The 17,428-nt window shown below is 39.4% G+C and overlaps 2 protein-coding genes and 2 long non-coding RNA genes across 6 annotated transcripts; 1 reads left to right on the forward strand and 3 right to left on the reverse strand.

Moving 5' to 3' along the window:
* The first annotated feature begins 1,554 nt into the window (after positions 1–1,554).
* LOC137734895 (putative disease resistance protein RGA4) lies at positions 1,555–8,465 on the forward strand. Its single transcript, XM_068474212.1, has 2 exons — positions 1,555–4,462; positions 8,380–8,465. Exon 1 carries the CDS (start codon positions 1,555–1,557, stop codon positions 4,294–4,296), a length of 2,742 nt encoding a protein of 913 aa, XP_068330313.1. The 3' UTR covers positions 4,297–4,462; positions 8,380–8,465.
* LOC137733265 (uncharacterized) lies at positions 5,765–8,199 on the reverse strand. Its single transcript, XR_011068438.1, has 4 exons — positions 7,937–8,199; positions 7,733–7,840; positions 6,995–7,055; positions 5,765–6,889 (listed from the first exon to the last, which is right to left on the reverse strand). It is a non-coding gene; the product is annotated as an uncharacterized lncRNA (long non-coding RNA).
* A 27-nt stretch (positions 8,466–8,492) lies between the features above and the next one.
* LOC137734896 (uncharacterized) lies at positions 8,493–12,062 on the reverse strand. Of its 3 annotated transcripts, XR_011068589.1 has the most exons (6): positions 11,603–12,059; positions 11,398–11,505; positions 10,495–10,634; positions 9,433–9,637; positions 9,286–9,346; positions 8,493–8,870 (listed from the first exon to the last, which is right to left on the reverse strand). It is a non-coding gene; the product is annotated as an uncharacterized lncRNA (long non-coding RNA). The 3 variants fall into 3 exon arrangements; XR_011068588.1 differs by having other exon boundaries at positions 9,286–9,637; positions 11,603–12,062; XR_011068587.1 differs by lacking the exon at positions 8,493–8,870 and having other exon boundaries at positions 9,069–9,637; positions 11,603–11,986.
* Positions 12,063–12,484: 422 nt separating this feature from the next.
* LOC137733924 (protein OBERON 4-like) lies at positions 12,485–17,428 on the reverse strand. The gene is made up of 2 exons (XM_068473139.1): positions 13,953–17,428; positions 12,485–13,271 (listed from the first exon to the last, which is right to left on the reverse strand). The coding sequence occupies exons 1-2, from the start codon at positions 17,128–17,130 to the stop codon at positions 12,712–12,714; spliced, it is 3,738 nt and encodes a 1,245-aa protein (XP_068329240.1). The 5' UTR covers positions 17,131–17,428; the 3' UTR covers positions 12,485–12,711.

A 17,428-nucleotide genomic window follows, 5' to 3' on the forward strand; every position in this document is an offset into this window, starting at 1 on the left:
CTCTAATGTTGATTATGAGTCTAGGGCAGTAATGTAATTTCATACAAATTAAGTTTTGATATTTTTTTTCAAACATCGCCTACATGTTATCAGAGCATTTCTAAATTTATTTATTTATTTTAAAAAAACCCCACTTGTTCTCTTTTCCATATATTTTTCTTTTTAAAATTTTCATATTTACACGGGCATAATTCCTGGGCTCCATTTAATTCTCTAAAAATAAAGCATATTATGTTTTAGTAAGCGTATGAAATTGAAGAATCGAAATGATTTTAATTTATATTTTGTATAAATAAGCATGCCATTATATGAAATCATAAAAATATTGGGTTGAGGTTTGAAATTTCCTCATCCAAATGGACCCAAATTTTGACTTGGAAAAGGGATAGAATATGTTAACCATTCAGAACTTGTGGAAAAGGGATAGAATGTGTTAACCATTCCAGTTATTCTTTAATTAAAGTGGAATGGCATGTATAAAGACAAGCAGGGACGAGCCATCTTTCACTACGCAAAACCATATTCTCGTTTACAAACTTCTACTTTAATTCACTTCACTTGCCTGTGTTTTTTCTTGTCCTGAATACAAGAAATGGCGGAAGGAGTTCTCTTCAACATTGCCGAAGGGATCATTGGAAGGCTTGGCTCCTTTGCTTTCCAAGAGATTGGACTGATTTGGGGTGTCCAAGATGAGCTCCGCAAGCTCCGGGATACAGTTGCCGGATTCCAAGCTGTTCTTCTTGACGCTGAGCAAAAGCAAGCCAATAATGAAGTCAAACTGTGGCTCCAAAGCGTAGAAGACGCAGTTTTTGAAGCTGATGACTTGCTGGATGAGTTTAATGCTGAAGCTCAGCGGAGACAAATGGTGCCTGGAAATACTAAGTTGTTAAAGAAGGTACGCCTCTTTTTCTCTAGCTCAAATCAACTTGCTTTTGGGCTAAAGATTGGTCATAAGATAAAAGATATTAACGAGAAGCTTGGTGAGGTTGCATCTCGTAGAACCTTTTCATAGTCACATAAGCCTATTGATATCCACCTATTAGGAATACACTAGGTCTCTCAATAACTCATAATTAACTGCAATAAGTCTTCTATATTATTCTTTTGAATGTTTCATATAACTTATCGTTACAAAACTCTATTAACTTAATTAATACAGTTCTATCGAAATAATGATTATGTCTACTCAAATTCTTACAGGTGCACCTTTTCTTTTCTAGCTCAAATCAACTTTTTTTTGTGCTAAAGATAGGTCATAAGGGAAAAGATGTTAACAAAAGGCTTAGCGAGGTTGCATCTCGTAGAACCTTTTCATAGTCACATAAGCCTATTGATATGCACCTATTAGGAAGACACTAGGTCTCTCAATAACTCATAATTAACGGGCAATAAGTCTTCTATATTATTGTTTTTAATGTTTCATATAATTTACCGTTACAAAACTCTATTAAATTAATTAATGCAATTCTATCAAAATATTGATTATGTCTACTTAAATTCCTACAGGTGCGCCTTTTCTTTTCTAGCTCAAATCAACTTGCTTTTAGGCTAAAGATGGGTTATAAGATAAAAGATATTAACAAGAGGCTTAGTGAAATTGCATCTGGTAGACCCCATGAGTTAAAAGATAATTGTGTAGATACACAATTTATAATGAGAGAGAGGGTCACTCACTCATTTGTCCCTAAGGAAGATATTATAGGGAGAGATGAAGATAAAAAGGCAATTATCCAACTTTTGTTGGATGCCATCCCAACTGAGAATGTGTCAACCATTTCCATAGTTGGATTTGGAGGATTGGGGAAAACTGCACTTGCCCAACTCATATTCAACGATGAGGTGATTCAAAATCATTTTGAGTTGAAAATATGGACATGTGTCTCTAATGTATTTGAGTTGGATATAGTTGTTAAGAAAATACTTCAATCGGAGCATAATGGGATAGAGCAGTTGCAAAATGATCTTAGAAAAAAAGTAGATGGGAAGAAGTACCTACTTGTGTTGGATGACTTGTGGAATGAGGATCGAAAGAAGTGGATTAGCTTGAAGAACTTGTTAATGGGTGGTGGAGAAGGTAGTAGAATACTAATAACCACTCGTAGTAGAACCGTTGCGACGATATCAAACACAGCTAAACCATACACCTTAAAAGGGTTGAATGAAGAGCAAAGTTGGTCTTTATTTAAGAAAATGGCTTATAAAGATGGAAAGGAGCCAGAGAATTCAAAAATGAAGGTAGTTGGGATAGAGGTTGCAAGAAAATGTCAGGGAGTTCCACTCGCTATAAGGACGATAGGTGGGATGTTGTTCGCCAATGATGACGAAACAGATTGGTTGAATTTCAAAGAAAAGAAGCTTTCAAAAATAAATCAAGAAGAAAATGATATTTTACCAACACTTAAATTGAGTTATGATGTGCTCCCATCACATTTGAAGCATTGTTTTGCTTATTGTAGATTGTTCCCACCTGATTATGAGATCTCTGTACATAGATTGATTAGACTTTGGGTGGCGCAAGGGTTCATTAAGTCATCCGATGAAAATGAGGGTTTGGAGGATGTTGCGTATAAATATTACAGGGAATTGTTGTGCAGATCGTTTTTTCAAGAAGAAAAAATAGATAAGTTTGGTATAATAGAAAGTTGTAAAATGCACGATCTCATGAATGAACTTGCAATCTTAGTGTCAGGGGTCGGAAGCGTCATAGTTGATTTGAACCGAAAGAATTTTCATGAAAAGCTTCGTCATGTATCTTTCAGTTATGATACTGATTTGTCGAAATGGGAAGTGTCAACGTCCTTGCTAAAAGCAAACAAGGTACGAACTTTTCTTTTTCTTCAACCACAACGTTGGCATGGTGACAAACGTTCCTCACATAATGCATTTGATACTACAATTGTTTCAAATTTTAAGTCATTGCGTATGTTGAGTCTCAATAACTTGAGAATTAAAAGAGTACCTAAATGTCTTAAAAAAATGAAACATTTGAGATATCTTGATCTTAGTGGGAATCCCATGAAGAGACTTCCAGATTGGATAGTTGGACTGTCAAATTTGGAAACACTAGATCTCTCTTATTGTTATGAGCTTGTGGAATTGCCTAGAGACATTAAAAAAATGATCAACTTGAGGCATCTCATCTTGGAAGAGTGTTTGGGATTGAGTGGAATGCCACGTGGAATTGGTGAATTGAAACGTGTTCGTACATTGAATACATTTGTTTTGAGCGAAAGCAATTATTTGGGGAGGGGCGGTAGTGCTGGTCTTGCTGAGCTGGGGACCCTTAAGGAATTAAGGGGACGCTTAGAGATATGGAAGTTGAGGCATGTGGTGTCAGAATCAAATGTTGGTACACCTCTCAAGGACAAACAGCATCTTTGTTCGTTGGATTTAGTGTGGAAATTTAGAGAAGATGTAAGGGGAGTTGATGAGGAGGATATTATAAAGTCAATGGAAGTATTGCAACCCCATTCTAATCTAAAGCAGTTGTCGGTGTATGAGTATAGTGGTGTGAGGTTTGCGAGTTGGTTTTCTTCTCTCATAAATATTGTTAATCTCCAATTGCGGTTTTGTAAGAGATGCCAACGTCTTCCGCCCTTGGATCATTTGCCTTCCCTCAAGTCTCTTACATTGCTTAGGTTCGACAAGTTGGAGTACATATCAGAGAAAGAGAGCAGTAATAGTATGAGTGATGAGATGATGAGGATCTCATTCTTTCCCTCCCTGGAGACACTCAAGTTATACAATTGCCCTGTTCTGAAGGGATGGTGGAGGGCCCACACTCATAACAGTGCTTCTTCTTCTTCATCAACGGAAAATCTGTCGTTGCCTTCTTTTCCTCGTCTTTCTACATTGGAGATCTATAATTGTCCTAATCTAACTTCCATGCCTCTGTATCCAAATGTGGAGAGAATCGAACTTACGAGGAGCAGCTGGAAGGTTGTTGATTCCTTGTTTGTTAGAGGAGCATCTGATATTACACATGATGTTGGTGTTGATGTTGATGTTTCTGCCTCTTCTTCTTCCCCTCATCTCTCCAAATTAACACATCTGACACTTCGTGGAATTGAGGATTTGGCATCACTGCCAGAAGAAATAAGCAATCTCACATCACTTCAGGAGCTTGCAATTGATTATTGCCCTAATTTGGCATCACTGCCAGAAGGGATTCGTGGACTCCCCTGTTTAAATAGATTGAAAATTCACCGTTGCCACATGTTAAGCAAAAGATGCAAGAAAGAAACAGGTGAGGACTGGTTTAAGATTGCTCACATCCAATCCATTGAAATTGTTTAATCTTAAGGTGCGTTTTCTAACTTGTTTAAATTTACACTTGCCTAATTCAGTATAAGCTACGAATTATTAAAATGCCAATCTCGTCTCTTATTTTTATTCTTCATTCATCATCACCAGCATTTTATTTTTCTTTCCAGATGGCATACCATGTGGATCAATGATTTTGGTATGCATTCATTACCCACTAAATTCAATTTTTTTTTTTTGGATTCAATATGTAAGGGCCATGTTGATTTTGGTATGCATTCATTACCTTTTGGATTCAATATGTAAGGGCCATGTTGATTGCTTGAAATGGTTGTATATGATTTTACTTTTGATCGTAGGGGTTTTAAGTACTATGTCCCCTCGTTGTATGTTTTTTCTTTAAATAATATAATATGGGCGTGAGGGCCTAGCCCCCCAGCTTCGACTGGGTTCCAGCCCTCATTAAATATTTCTTTTTAATATTTGTTGATGTATTGGAAGCAAAATCACCTTGGTCACATTATAACATACAAGTTGCATAATTATACACAAACAATGATAATAAAAAAAAATTACGTCTATTAATTGTCAATGCACTAAAGTAACCAAATATTCTAAGATCGAAGAAAGTCCAAAATCAACTTTGGATATGGCTCGGGACACAAAAATCTGCTCCAAAACCCGAAACTAATCACAAAAAACGCTACATTCTCAGTAAAGCAAATAAACTAATTATGTTTTGTTTAGTCAAAAGGAAATTCATGACAGCCATTACAAAAACAAAAATATTTGTTGTTTTTTCTGTGTCCCGTCTCTATAAACAACTCAGACAACTCCTAGTTAGTTTCTTTGTTTTCTTTTCCTTGATTTCCTTAGCAATCAAATGGTCTCCCTAAGTAAAAACAAATTCTTCAAACATACCGAATGTTTTCTAATATTTTTCTTTTCTTTCCTTTTATTCATCTACCCATTATTAACCCGCACCAGTTCATACTTATAATATGCAATCAAATGTAGTGTTCTTTTCCATATTCTATCCCGCACATCAAAGTTCATTATTAACCCACACCAGTTCATACTTATCATATGTTATAGGTTTATTTTTAAAAAGCTGAAGATGCTTGTATTGCCAAGAACTAAAAAGGGAAAAGTACGGACCTTGACATTCACATAGAAATACTATCTGTAATTAATAACAGCTTAATAACAGTTGATTATCTCTAAACCAGCTTAGTTCTAATCACTACGAAAACAGCTTAATAACAGTTGATTATCTCTAAAACAAAGAGGGAAAACATAGAAATACTATCTGTAATTAATAATAAAAAAATACCATGAATTTGTTTTTGGGAAGCTGCTTTTAGCTTAGTACCCTCGTCTAGCGAAAACATATCCTACAATGCAGCAAGAAATAGAGTAAAAGGAATAATAGTTGGTTTCCATTTAGAACCTCAAAACCCCAATTTAGTCTTTCTCTTACCGGAGAGAACAGCATCTCCGGTGAAAGTGAATTCGGACTTGGCATCCATTCCTCCATCATACTTAGAAGCAACCACATCCTGAAAGTAAGTCCCCTGACGAACTTCCCATCCATCCACTGACTCCGGAGTCTTCAACTTTACAATTGTAAGTTTGCTCTTGCTACTCTTTCCTGCTCATAATTGAGCCATTTTCTTCTTATAGTCCTACAATGCAAACAGTCAAAAGCTTCACATAAGCAATAAAATTCAAATCCAACATTGAACCAACCCATGAACTTAAAAGACATCAACACCGAAACAGATTACTAAATGTCAAAAAGGAGTATTTCAAGGATATGGCAATAAGGATCACACATGAAATGCTTTGGTAAGATTGTAGACCCCTCTTTGATCAACTCTGTAGAGGTCTCCGCTGATAGTAGAGCGTGCAATAGCACAATATATAATCTTGTTACAGCCCTGTACTGCGGCGGACAGGGTAGCAGGATCACCCACATCTCCAGTCAATGGCAAGACATATATGAAAAAAGAGAGAATGATAACACCCACCATTTAAAGGAGTAAAAGCACAAAAAAAATATCTTGCAAACCCTTGATTTATCAGTAAAGCACATCAGAACCAAACAGTCAAGAAAATAACTTAAAACCAATTCTATATTTCTAATCAGAAGATGTGCAATTTTTTTTTTTTTATTCGTCTGCAATTTGTGGCACTTCATTCTCAATAATGAACAATTCACAAAATTCTAGATTTACTACATCAAGGGACAGACCGAATAGGAAAATGCATCATTCGTTATCCAACTTGAAACAACAATCCCACTAAAATTGACTACTCATAAGAATCTCAGTCCACAAAACTTCTTCAGTCCAGGCCTAAACAACTGCAAGCAAAAAAATCCCCAAGATACATACTTTCATCCAAATCATCCACTGCCATTAACAAAACCACAACCTATATCTTCCTTTCAGCTAAGATTAAAGCAAAATTTGAAACCTTAATCACTCCCAAACATGCTTTTGGAATATGAATAGAAAGGAAACTTGAAATTAGAGGATCATACAGAATTGGGATGGGGATTGGACTCGTGCTCAGAATCAACCTCTTCCTCTTCAGATTGATCACCGAATAGATTCTGCATCACCTGGTGCCACTCCTCCTTCCCCATCGCTGCTGGTGTGTGTTGCCGTCGGAGCCCTCAAACTACTGACATTAAATAGTTCATTGATTAGATCATAGAAAATATCACCATAGCATACTGCAACTTCGAGAAGTGTGTGTCGAAACAAATTTGAAAAGGAATGAAAACCCTGTTAACCAAACCATCAACAATAACATAAGCCACACCAATCGTAGCACACAAAACCAATCCGGCATGGAGAAATCCAGTCAACAAAACAAAAAATACTCCGAAACCCATCAGTCAATATACAGCAAGTAGAAGCAACGCAATTTTAAAAAAAAAAAAAAAAAAAAAAAAAAAAAACCCTAAATCTGGAATGATGCAAACAGTTAAAACTAGGGTTTGATAATTAATGCACCTATTGCTATTAGACTTTAATCCCCGGGAATTACTGGATACTGTTGATGATATCGTTGTGTTCAAGCCAATGCATTTCAACCCTATTCGGCAAAACATCACAAACTCCATCAGAAAAAGATTCTCAAAGATAATGGGTGAGGGGATTTCATTTGAATTGCCAGAGGATGCTGTTTAAAAGATCCTGACTGGAATATGGCTAGGCCGGACTGCCTTAAAGGAATGGGCAGAAAAGGTTCTAGCTCCGAGCGTCCAACTGCTCAAATACCCAAATTAATAACCAAACAATAAAAAATAATACAAAAATCAATGCCTTCACAGAAAAATATCTAAAACCCACAAAACCCCACCCCCCCCCCCCCCAAAAAAAAAAAATCATTCAAAAATCTCACCGTGCTCAGAAATATTAATAAAGAATAAGGGGTTTATATGAGCAAGAACACATACAAACTTGGAAATGTCATATAATCCAAACCCACTTCCAATATTAGCCATAACGAAATGAGGCCGTATCGACGCAGCCAGAACCTTCTCGATAACCTCCTTCACCGCAACCTATCAATTCCAACACAAAAATTGAGAAAATGTGCGAGAAAATTTGAGCTTGGGTTTTCTCGGAAACCAAACAGGGGTCTAGACTCTAAACCAAACCTTAGGCGAGGGGTGGAGAGAGAGGGTAGAGGCGAGGAAGGATTCGGCTGCAGATTTGGTTCCAGGATTTGCTAACGCATGCCGCTGACGCGAAGGATAAGGCGGGTAGGTGCGAGAGGATGTCGTCCAAAAGGTCGTCGTTTAGCAGATGAGGCGAGGAGGGAGAGGGGAAGAAGCGGTGAAGAAGCAGAAGGCGATGCGTAGTCGAAGTGGAGCATCCCACGATGATCGACACGTGGGCACCAGGCACAAACGCAGAAAGCAACCCCAAAACCCTGTCGTTTGGTATGCAATCCCTTCCCTTCTTTAGAATAAGGAAATGGTAATAAATGCTACGAGACGAGCATACTCCAAAGTATCACAAGAAGCCAGACAGGAGATTAAAAACACAAAGCAGCGACATGACGTTTTTAGTTTCTGAACATATATTATCTTATATGCAGTGAATGGGGCGTCAACCTTTTGGATTCAATATGTAAGGGCCATGTTGATTGCTTGAAATGGTTGTATATGATTTTACTTTTGTTCAATATGTCCCGTCTCTATAAACAACTCAGACAACTCCTAGTTAGTTTCTTTGTTTTCTTTTCCTCGATTTCCTTAGCAATCAAATGGTCTCCCTAAGTAAAAACAATTTCTTCAAACATACCGAATGTTTTCTAATAATTTTCTTTTCTTTCCTTTTATTCATCTACCCAATTGAACTGGTCTCTTAAGTTTTCTTAATCTGCAATCAAAATATATTGTTTTCTTAAGTTCTTTTCCATATTCTATCCCGCACATCTAAGTTCATTATTAACCCACACCAGTTCATACTTATAATATGTTATAGGTTTATTTTTAAAAAGCTGATGCTTGTATTGCCAAGAACTAAAAAGGGAAAAGTACGGACCTTGACATTCACATAGAAATCTTCCATGCAGTTCTTTGGCATCTACAAAAACAAACTTATTAACAGATCAGTCAAAGGAAAACTATTACAACCTCTGCAAAAACAAAATATAGCATGGTTGCGCTCGTAAAAGCATTTGGATTCATCACAATTCGTGACTCGTTAAACATGATATCTCCTTAGACATTTTGGGAACTTGACAGCTTAGAACAATTGTTATAGATTGACATAAGCCTCCAAACTTCAAAAAAATTTGAAACCTTAAGAGAGCAGAACCTGTATTCATTCATATTTCATATTTGTGCTGTTTCGATTAGCTTATCTCGCTATGACTTGATTCATTAGTTCTAAAGGAAGCTCTAATCACTACGAAAACAGCTTAATAACAGTTGATTATCTCTAAAACAAAGAGGCAAAACATAGAAATACTATCTGTAATTAATAATAAGAAAAATACCATGAATTTGTTTTTGGGAAGCTGCTTTTAGGTTAGTACCCTCGTCTGGCGAAAACTTATCCTACAATGCAGCAAGAAATAGAGTAAAAGGAGTAATAGTTGGTTTCCATTTAGAACCTCAAAACCCCAATTTAGTCTTTCTCTTACCGGAGAGAACAGCATCTCCGGTGAAAGTGAATTCGAACTTGGCATCCATTCCTCCATCATACTTAGAAGCAACCACATCCTGAAAGTAAGTCCCCTGACGAACTTCCCATCCATCCACTGACTCCGGAGTCTTCAACTTTACAATTGTAAGTTTGCTCTTGCTACTCTTTCCTGCTCATAATTGAGCCATTTTCTTCTTATAGTCCTACAATGCAAACAGTCAAAAGCTTCACATAAGCAATAAAATTCAAATCCAACATTGAACCAACCCATGAACTTAAAAGACATCAACACCGAAACAGATTACTAAATGTCAAAAAGGAGTATTTCAAGGATATGGCAATAAGGATCACACATGAAATGCTTTGGTAAGATTGTAGACCCCTCTTTGATCAACTCTGTAGAGGTCTCCGCTGATAGTAGAGCGTGCAATAGCACAATATATAATCTTGTTACAGCCCTGTACTGCGGCGGACAGGGTAGCAGGATCACCCACATCTCCAGTCAATGGCAAGACATATATGAAAAAAGAGAGAATGATAACACCCACCATTTAAAGGAGTAAAAGCGCAAAAAAATATCTTGCAAACCCTTGATTTATCAGTAAAGCACATCAGAACCAAACAGTCAAGAAAATAACTTAAAACCAATTCTATATTTCTAATCAGAAGATGTGCAATTTTTTTTTTTTATTCGTCTTCAATTTGTGGCACTTCATTCTCAATAATGAACAATTCACAAAATTCTAGATTTACTACATCAAGGGACAGACCGAATAGGAAAATGCATCATTCGTTATCCAACTTGAAACAACAATCCCACTAAATTGACTACTCATAAGAATCTCATTCCACAAAACTTCTTCAGTCCAGGCCTAAACAACTGCAAGCAAAAAAATCCCCAAGATACATACTTTCATCCAAATCATCCACCGCCATTAACAAAACCACAACCTATATCTTCCTTTCAGCTAAGATTAAAGCAAAATTTGAAACCTTAATCACTCCCAAACATGCTTTTGGAATATGAATAGAAAGGAAACTTGAAATTAAAGGATCATACAGAATTGGGATGGGGATTGGACTCGTGCTCAGAATCGACCTCTTCCTCTTCAGATTGATCACCGAATAGATTCTGCATCACCCGTAGCCACTTCTCCTTCCCCATCGCTGCTGGTGTGTGTTGCCGTCGGAGCCCTCAAACTACTGACATTAAATAGTTCATTGATTAGATCATAGAAAATATCACCATAGCATACTGCAACTTCGAGAAGTGTGTCGAAACAAATTTGAAAAGGAATGAAAACCCTGTTAACCAAACCATCAACAATAACATAAGCCACACCAATCGTAGCACACAAAACCAATCCGGCATGGTGAAATCCAGTCAACAAAACAAAAAATACTCCGAAACCCATCAGTCAATATACAGCAAGTAGAAGCAACGCAATTAAAAAAAAAAAAAACCCAAATCCGGAATGATCCAAACAGTTAAAACTTGGGTTTGATAATTAATGCACCTATTGCTATTAGACTTTGATCCCCGGGAATTACTGGATACTGTTGATGATATCGTTGTGTTCAAGCCAATGCATTTCAACCCTATTCGGCAAAACATCACAAATTCCATCAGAAAAAGATTCTCAAAGATAATGGGTGAGGGGATTTCATTTGAATTGCCAGAGGATGCTGTTTAAAAGATCCTGACTGGAATATGGCTAGGCCGGACTGCCTTAAAGGAATGGGCAGAAAAGGTTCTAGCTCCGAGCATCCAACTGCTCAAATACCCAAATTAATAACCAAACAATAAAAAATAATACAAAAATCAATGCCTTCACAGAAAAATATCTAAAACCCACAAACACCCCCCCCCCACCCCAAAAAAAAAAAAAAATCATTCAAAAATCTCACCGTGCTCAGAAATATTAATAAAGAATAAGGGGTTTATATGAGCAAGAACACATACAAACTTGGAAATGTCATATAATCCAAACCCACTTCCAATATTAGCCACAACGAAATGAGGCCGTATCGACCCAGCCAGAACCTTCTCGATAACCTCCTTCACCGCAACCTATCAATTCCAACACAAAAATTGAGAAAATGTGCGAGAAAATTTGAGCTTGTGATTTTCTCGGAAACCAAACAGGGGTCTAGACTCTAAACCAAACCTTAGGCGAGGGGTGGAGAGAGAGGGTAGAGGCGAGGAAGGATTCGGCTGCAGATTTGGTTCCAGGATTTGCTAACGCATGCCGCTGACGCGAAGGATAAGGCGGGTAGGTGCGAGAGGATGTCGTCCAAAAGGTCGTCGTTTAGCAGATGAGGCGAGGAGGGAGAGGGGAAGAAGCGGTGAAGAAGCAGAAGGCGATGCGTAGTCGAAGCGGAGCTTCCCACGATGATCGACACGTGGGCACCAGGCACAAACGCAGAAAGCAACCCCAAAACCCTGTCGTTTGGTATGCAATCCCTTCCCCTTCTTTAGAATAAGGAAATGGTAATAAATGCTACGAGACGAGCATACTCCAAAGTATCACAAGAAGCCAGACAGGAGATTAAAAACACAAAGCAACGACATGACGTTTTTAGTTTCTGAACATATATTATATGTTGAAAGTGATTCCCGCTCTTTTGAAATATTTAATTGGACGGATCAAAAAGAATAAGCGAACAAAAAAGAGCACAGAATGAGAAGACGGACTTGGTTCCAAAAATCATAAATAGGAGATCAGGTTTGGTACTAAAGTGATTCTGAAAAAAAAACTGGTATTAAAAGAAGTTGGAAACTGTTTTTGTGTTTGGTAAACATTTAGCTTTTTTTCACAGTTTTGGGTGAAAAAAAGCCAAAAACAAGAAGCTGCAAAACTCAACTTTGAAAAACCAGTTTTTTTTCACATATGTTTTACATAAAAATTTACTAAACACTATAATACTGCTTTTTTTTTTTTTTTCAAAAGCACTTTTGCAAAAAAATTTACCAAACACTCTGCTGCTTTATTTCACAGCTACTTATTTTCACAACACAGCAGAAGCAGTTTTTTTTCAAAGCACAGCAATACCAAACCAGCCCTTATAACATTATAAAAGAAATGAGGCAGCCTCTTTGTACAGATTCTGGTTAGTGGTTCAATAAACAAATACAACAGAAACTACCATGAAAAACACCCTAATTGGAGCTATAAAACCACTACATTGAAAAGTACAACATAAAACAATCAGCACACGAGGTTACGGTTACTTGCCACATCGAAAACTCTTACAGGGACTCCTCTTCGTTTGCCAATCACAAAGAAAGGTTCCGCTTCGTTGCTTCCATTTTTAACAAAAGATCCTTTATATCGGCTTGCATTCTCATCTTCATATTGGAGTATTCACGATGAGCTCGGTCTAGAGCTTGTACTTCTTCAAGTTTCTTGCTGTGCATTTCTTCTGCCTCGACTAAGCGCAACTTTGCTATCCTGCTCCTAAATTCTTCTTCAATTTTTTCATCCTTTGCCATTGCTATGCGTTTCAGCCCCTCAGCTTCTCTTCTTGCATCATCTGCTCGTGTTTGAAACAATCTTGCCTCAGCCTGCTTGATCCTCACAATGCTCTCCAGCTCATCGAAAAGAGGTTCTTTTTGGGCACTTGTGTGCAACTCTCTGTCCATAATGTGTTTCTCATGCTGATTGTAGTTAAAGCTAGGATGAGTGTCAGCTGCAGTTTCCAACTGAGGGACCTTTTCTGTGTATATTGATTTCAGCAATGGGGGTTCCTGGCTTGGTCCAGCAATCCCATTGTTCACTTTACTTTGATCCTTCCCTGATAAAATGGCTGTTTTGCCTAGCTTGGAACTGTCAGCATCTGAAACAAAAGTGGAGGACTTGCTTAAAAACAGTACAGTTTCCGATTAACTAAGCACAGTATTACAACACAGAACAAAAAGGCACAACTTTGAGACTCAATAAAGGCATAAGTTTTCTGCTTCGGGATTTTATACTCTTGCTATGTCACAATATTCTCACACAAGCACAAAAAAGCCGTTCAGAGACATCGATACGGATGTATTTAGGCCAGGCATCAAACTGAATCCCAAAACCCATAATCCTATTAAAACCGAAGCTTCAAGCAAGCCAAACATATAATGTATGTACTACAGAAACCATCAGTTGTAATTGTTCAAGCAGAAAGAAGAATACTTCCTCCGAAAGATTTTTATTTTGCATCTTCAATATAAAAACAAAAGGCTTCAAGTAGCTTCAATATATCAAAGGGATTCCATTCATGTCATAACAAAGAACACAATTTATAAAACTTCTATTTACAGCAATTCACAAGTATCAAAACCTCCAAGTAACATCGATATCTTGTAAACCATGGAGAAAGGAAGCATCTGTAAATTTGTATTCCAGATAATTTTATTTTTTTTTAAGAAAAAAGCATGATCCAAAACAATGATAATATGACAATGCATGCAGATTATAACCCCGAAAAGTATTGTAAGAACGAAACAATAAATTCTTTCTGATAAAACAAAGAACTTACCCAAAAGAAAAGCCATGACATAATTGTACACCTCCGGAAGGTTAGACTTGTTTACCAATCTTGCCAGTGATTGATCAGCAATTTCATAAAGTCGTCTCCCTCTCATGTCCTTGCTGACAACAAATATTCTCTTAACGTATTCAAGTTCCCTAGCAAGATTTTCAATTGTCCAATCCTTTGCGAAATTCTGAAAAACCTCCTTCACGAACCCAAATATCTCAGAAGGATGATCACAGGCAACACAATGAAACTGCATCTCAGTCGTCCCTTGAGATCCAGTAGCACTGCGTCCATTTCTAATATAAGATTCCCGCAATGCGCAATCCGCGTGGCACCAATGGAGACAAACATCACACCCAATCCAACTACATGTATTTGAGGCCATGTCAAACTTTGAGCACACAAGGCACATACACGCACTGCAAAAACCAGTCTTTGGCGAACAAACCTTGCAATCACATTCATCCACAGGCACAGGACTCCAACAAGAAGGATTTCTGCATCTTGAGTTCAGAAAAATTTCAGCCAAATCAGAAGATGATGCACCATTCTCTTGCAGGAGATAATTCGGTAGACCAGTCTTCAGAGCAACCAAGATTTCCAGTTGCGCACGATGAGCTTTTAGTAGCATCTCCATGGTTATATCAGACCTGCTCTGCAGTGCCTTCTGAAATGCAAACAGTTGCATGCGCTTATCCATATTTAACATCATATCGCGAATGGTCTCCTTCACACATGAAGCCGATTGTCCTGTCATCTCATGAAACTTTCTAGCCATTACATGTATGGGATCGGAGACTATCCTGGCAACGATTGTCTCCACAAAGTCAGCTCCACCAATGAGAAACTTCTTGTGTTCCTTCTGACTGCTAGTCGTATATAAACTACCACTATTTTTCTCTCTCAATAGTCGTTTTCTGTCAAAACTATAGTTCGATCCCATTTCATGAGATCCAACGCTATTCGAAGGTGATCTAACATCCTCATGGTTCCTTGTCTGTCCTCCTGACAACTGTTTATTGAAGCTCAGCTGCCTTTCCATTCCATTCGCCACTTCAGAGCTTCCTTCAGTATGCCTACGATGTTGTTGCCCTTGGACCGATTGACCATTTGGAATGCCTTGCGATGCTTGAGACTGTTGTTGATGAGACCCGTTTCCATTCATCAAGATTCTTTGATACAAAGGGATTTCTTTGCTCTTAGCATCATTCTGAACAAGTGCCTGCGAAGGAACTTCTTTACCCTTAGCCTCACTCTGAGCCAGTGCCTGCCAATCGATTCCCTGGAAAAGCGGACGACTTTTAACCGACTGTTCAAAGTCCATCGAATTCTGGGTGGTTAGCGAACAGCTAGGGTTGTGATAAAACGACTGAGAGCCTGAAAAGGATACTGATTGAGTAAATCCATCAGAGTTAGTACGAAAAGTATTACTTAGAGACTGAACACTCATTGCTTGGTCAGGAGAACCAGGAGCTGCACCACCAACGGGTAACAAAACATTAGGCAAGCTAAGAGAAAGATCAAGCGGCTCAAGTGCCAGCTTTTCATCCTTCATAATGGAACCAGATTGATCAGCTTTCTCCTGTCTCCTAACAGGAGAGCTTGAAAACAACTCGAAACCCCTAGTGCTGGGTCCTTCTATATCATTTTCCATGCCAGTTAACAGCTCTCGTGATTCTCTAGCAGTCCACTGACCATCTTCTGCTGAATCTACCATATCAGTTGGTGTCACAGCGACGCTTTTACCTTTATCCTTAAAATTCTGCCTTATATTCAGCGTATCTAGCTTAACCACTTCATTATCCTCCTCATCCTCTGTTACTACCTTGTCTGACTCTGTCATTTCATCGTCATCATCCTCCGCCTTCAATTCAAGGTCAATTCCCTTATCTTGCTTTGGTTCATCTTCCAATTCCATCGGAATCTCGACCACTTCTTCATCACCTTCCCTCACACTCCCTTTTCCATCATCCTCATCTTCACGAGCTTCCACATTCCCGCTTTTATCAATCATATCGTTATCACCATTTGGCAAGTCATCATCTTTCTTCTCCTCCTCATCCTTCCTTTCACACGCACTCTCTTTACTCACATCTTTCACCTCTTGTTTATCCGAGGACTCACCCTTCTCCTCCCTAGCCTCTTGTTTATCCAGAGACTCACCTTTCTCCTCAACCCTATCTGTATCCCTATCTGAAGTCTCGCTTCGAATCCGTGTTTCTCCTGTTTCAGCTCCACCTTCAGGACCCAATTGGGGCTCACCTTCACCTCCACCTCCAACACCAGCTCCAGCTTCCGGCGCAAGCTCACCCTCCTCTATTTCACTACTAGTCCTACTCCCCTTATCAGCCTGAACCTCCTCCGTCTCCCTCTTCCTAACCACAACACTCTTTGGCTGCTCAACCGGAACCTCCTCCGTCTCCTTCTTCCTAAACTCAACATTCTTTGGCTGCTCACCCTGAACCTCCTCCGCCTCCACCTCCCTCTTCCTCACCTCAACACTCTTCGACTGCTCACTCCCCACGGAGTCCTTAGACCAAGTGGGCGACTTGGACTTCGACTCCGATTTCGACTCCTTCCCATCCCTCAACCTCCTCACCGGAGACCTAACCCTAGACTGCTCGCTCCCTGAATCCCTCAAATTTGACCACGTCGGCGACCTCACGTCCCTCAACCCCTTCCCTCCTCCTCTCTCCTCGAACTCCTTCCCAAACCTCCGCCACGACAACGCTCCGCTCCCGCTGCCTTCGCGCCTCGACCTGTCCCGCTCCGATCGAAACCCTTTCGGAAAATCCGCCGGCGACCTCCTCGACGCGGAGAAGCTCTCAGACCGGTGCATCAAATTACGATCGTACCCTCCTCCATCTCTATTGTATCGATCGGTCCCCTTCCTCCGGTCGAAACCGTCGAACTCTTGCCCCGGCCTCTTCCGGACAGTTCTGGACCGTCCGCCAGAACCGGCCTGTTCCCGATCGTCGTAGGAGCGAGCCGGCACCAGAGAAGAAGCCGAGGAGGCCGAAGAGAGCAAACCCTTCCGCACAGTATCTGGCTTATAGTAGAAGCTCCGGTGCGAGTTGGAGGAGGTCCGGCTGGGGTTGGAGCTGGAGTTTGGGTTAGGATTCGGATTCGGATCCTTCCCGAAGGAATCGAGATCGTCACTGGATCTCAGCCTCTTCATTTCTCCCCCAAATTATAAATTAAATAAATAAATAGAGTGAAAATTGAAGAGCTACCGGCTACGACGTTGTATTTGAGCTGAAGGGGGTGAGGGCTTTTGGCCATAAAGGAGGTCGAATTTACGGGGATTGCCACGGAAGCTGGTTGAAATGTGAGCCGGGGTTGCAGAGAGAAAGAGAAAGGGGATAGCCGGCGGAGAGGAAGGTTCGGGGAGAGACGAAGGGGTAAAATTGGAAGGACAGTGGTGTCCTTGAGTCAACGCAGTTTTAACAACTGATGAGGAGAGAGAAAGAGCGAGA

The sequence above is a fragment of the Pyrus communis genome, chromosome 5 (genome assembly GCF_963583255.1).
Source record: "Pyrus communis chromosome 5, drPyrComm1.1, whole genome shotgun sequence".
In the NCBI taxonomy this organism is placed as follows: Eukaryota; Viridiplantae; Streptophyta; class Magnoliopsida; order Rosales; family Rosaceae; genus Pyrus; species Pyrus communis.

Excerpts from the sequence above, each read along its gene's own strand:
- LOC137734895 (XM_068474212.1), top strand. The coding sequence starts at position 1,555 with ATGGGTTATAAGATAAAAGATATTAACAAGAGGCTTAGTGAAATTGCA.
- LOC137733924 (XM_068473139.1), bottom strand. The coding sequence starts at position 17,130 with ATGAAGAGGCTGAGATCCAGTGACGATCTCGATTCCTTCGGGAAGGAT. Across the intron at positions 13,272-13,952 it reads TGTCATGGCTTTTCTTTTGG|ATGCTGACAGTTCCAAGCTA; the intron begins GTAAGTTCTTTG and ends CTTTTGTTTCAG.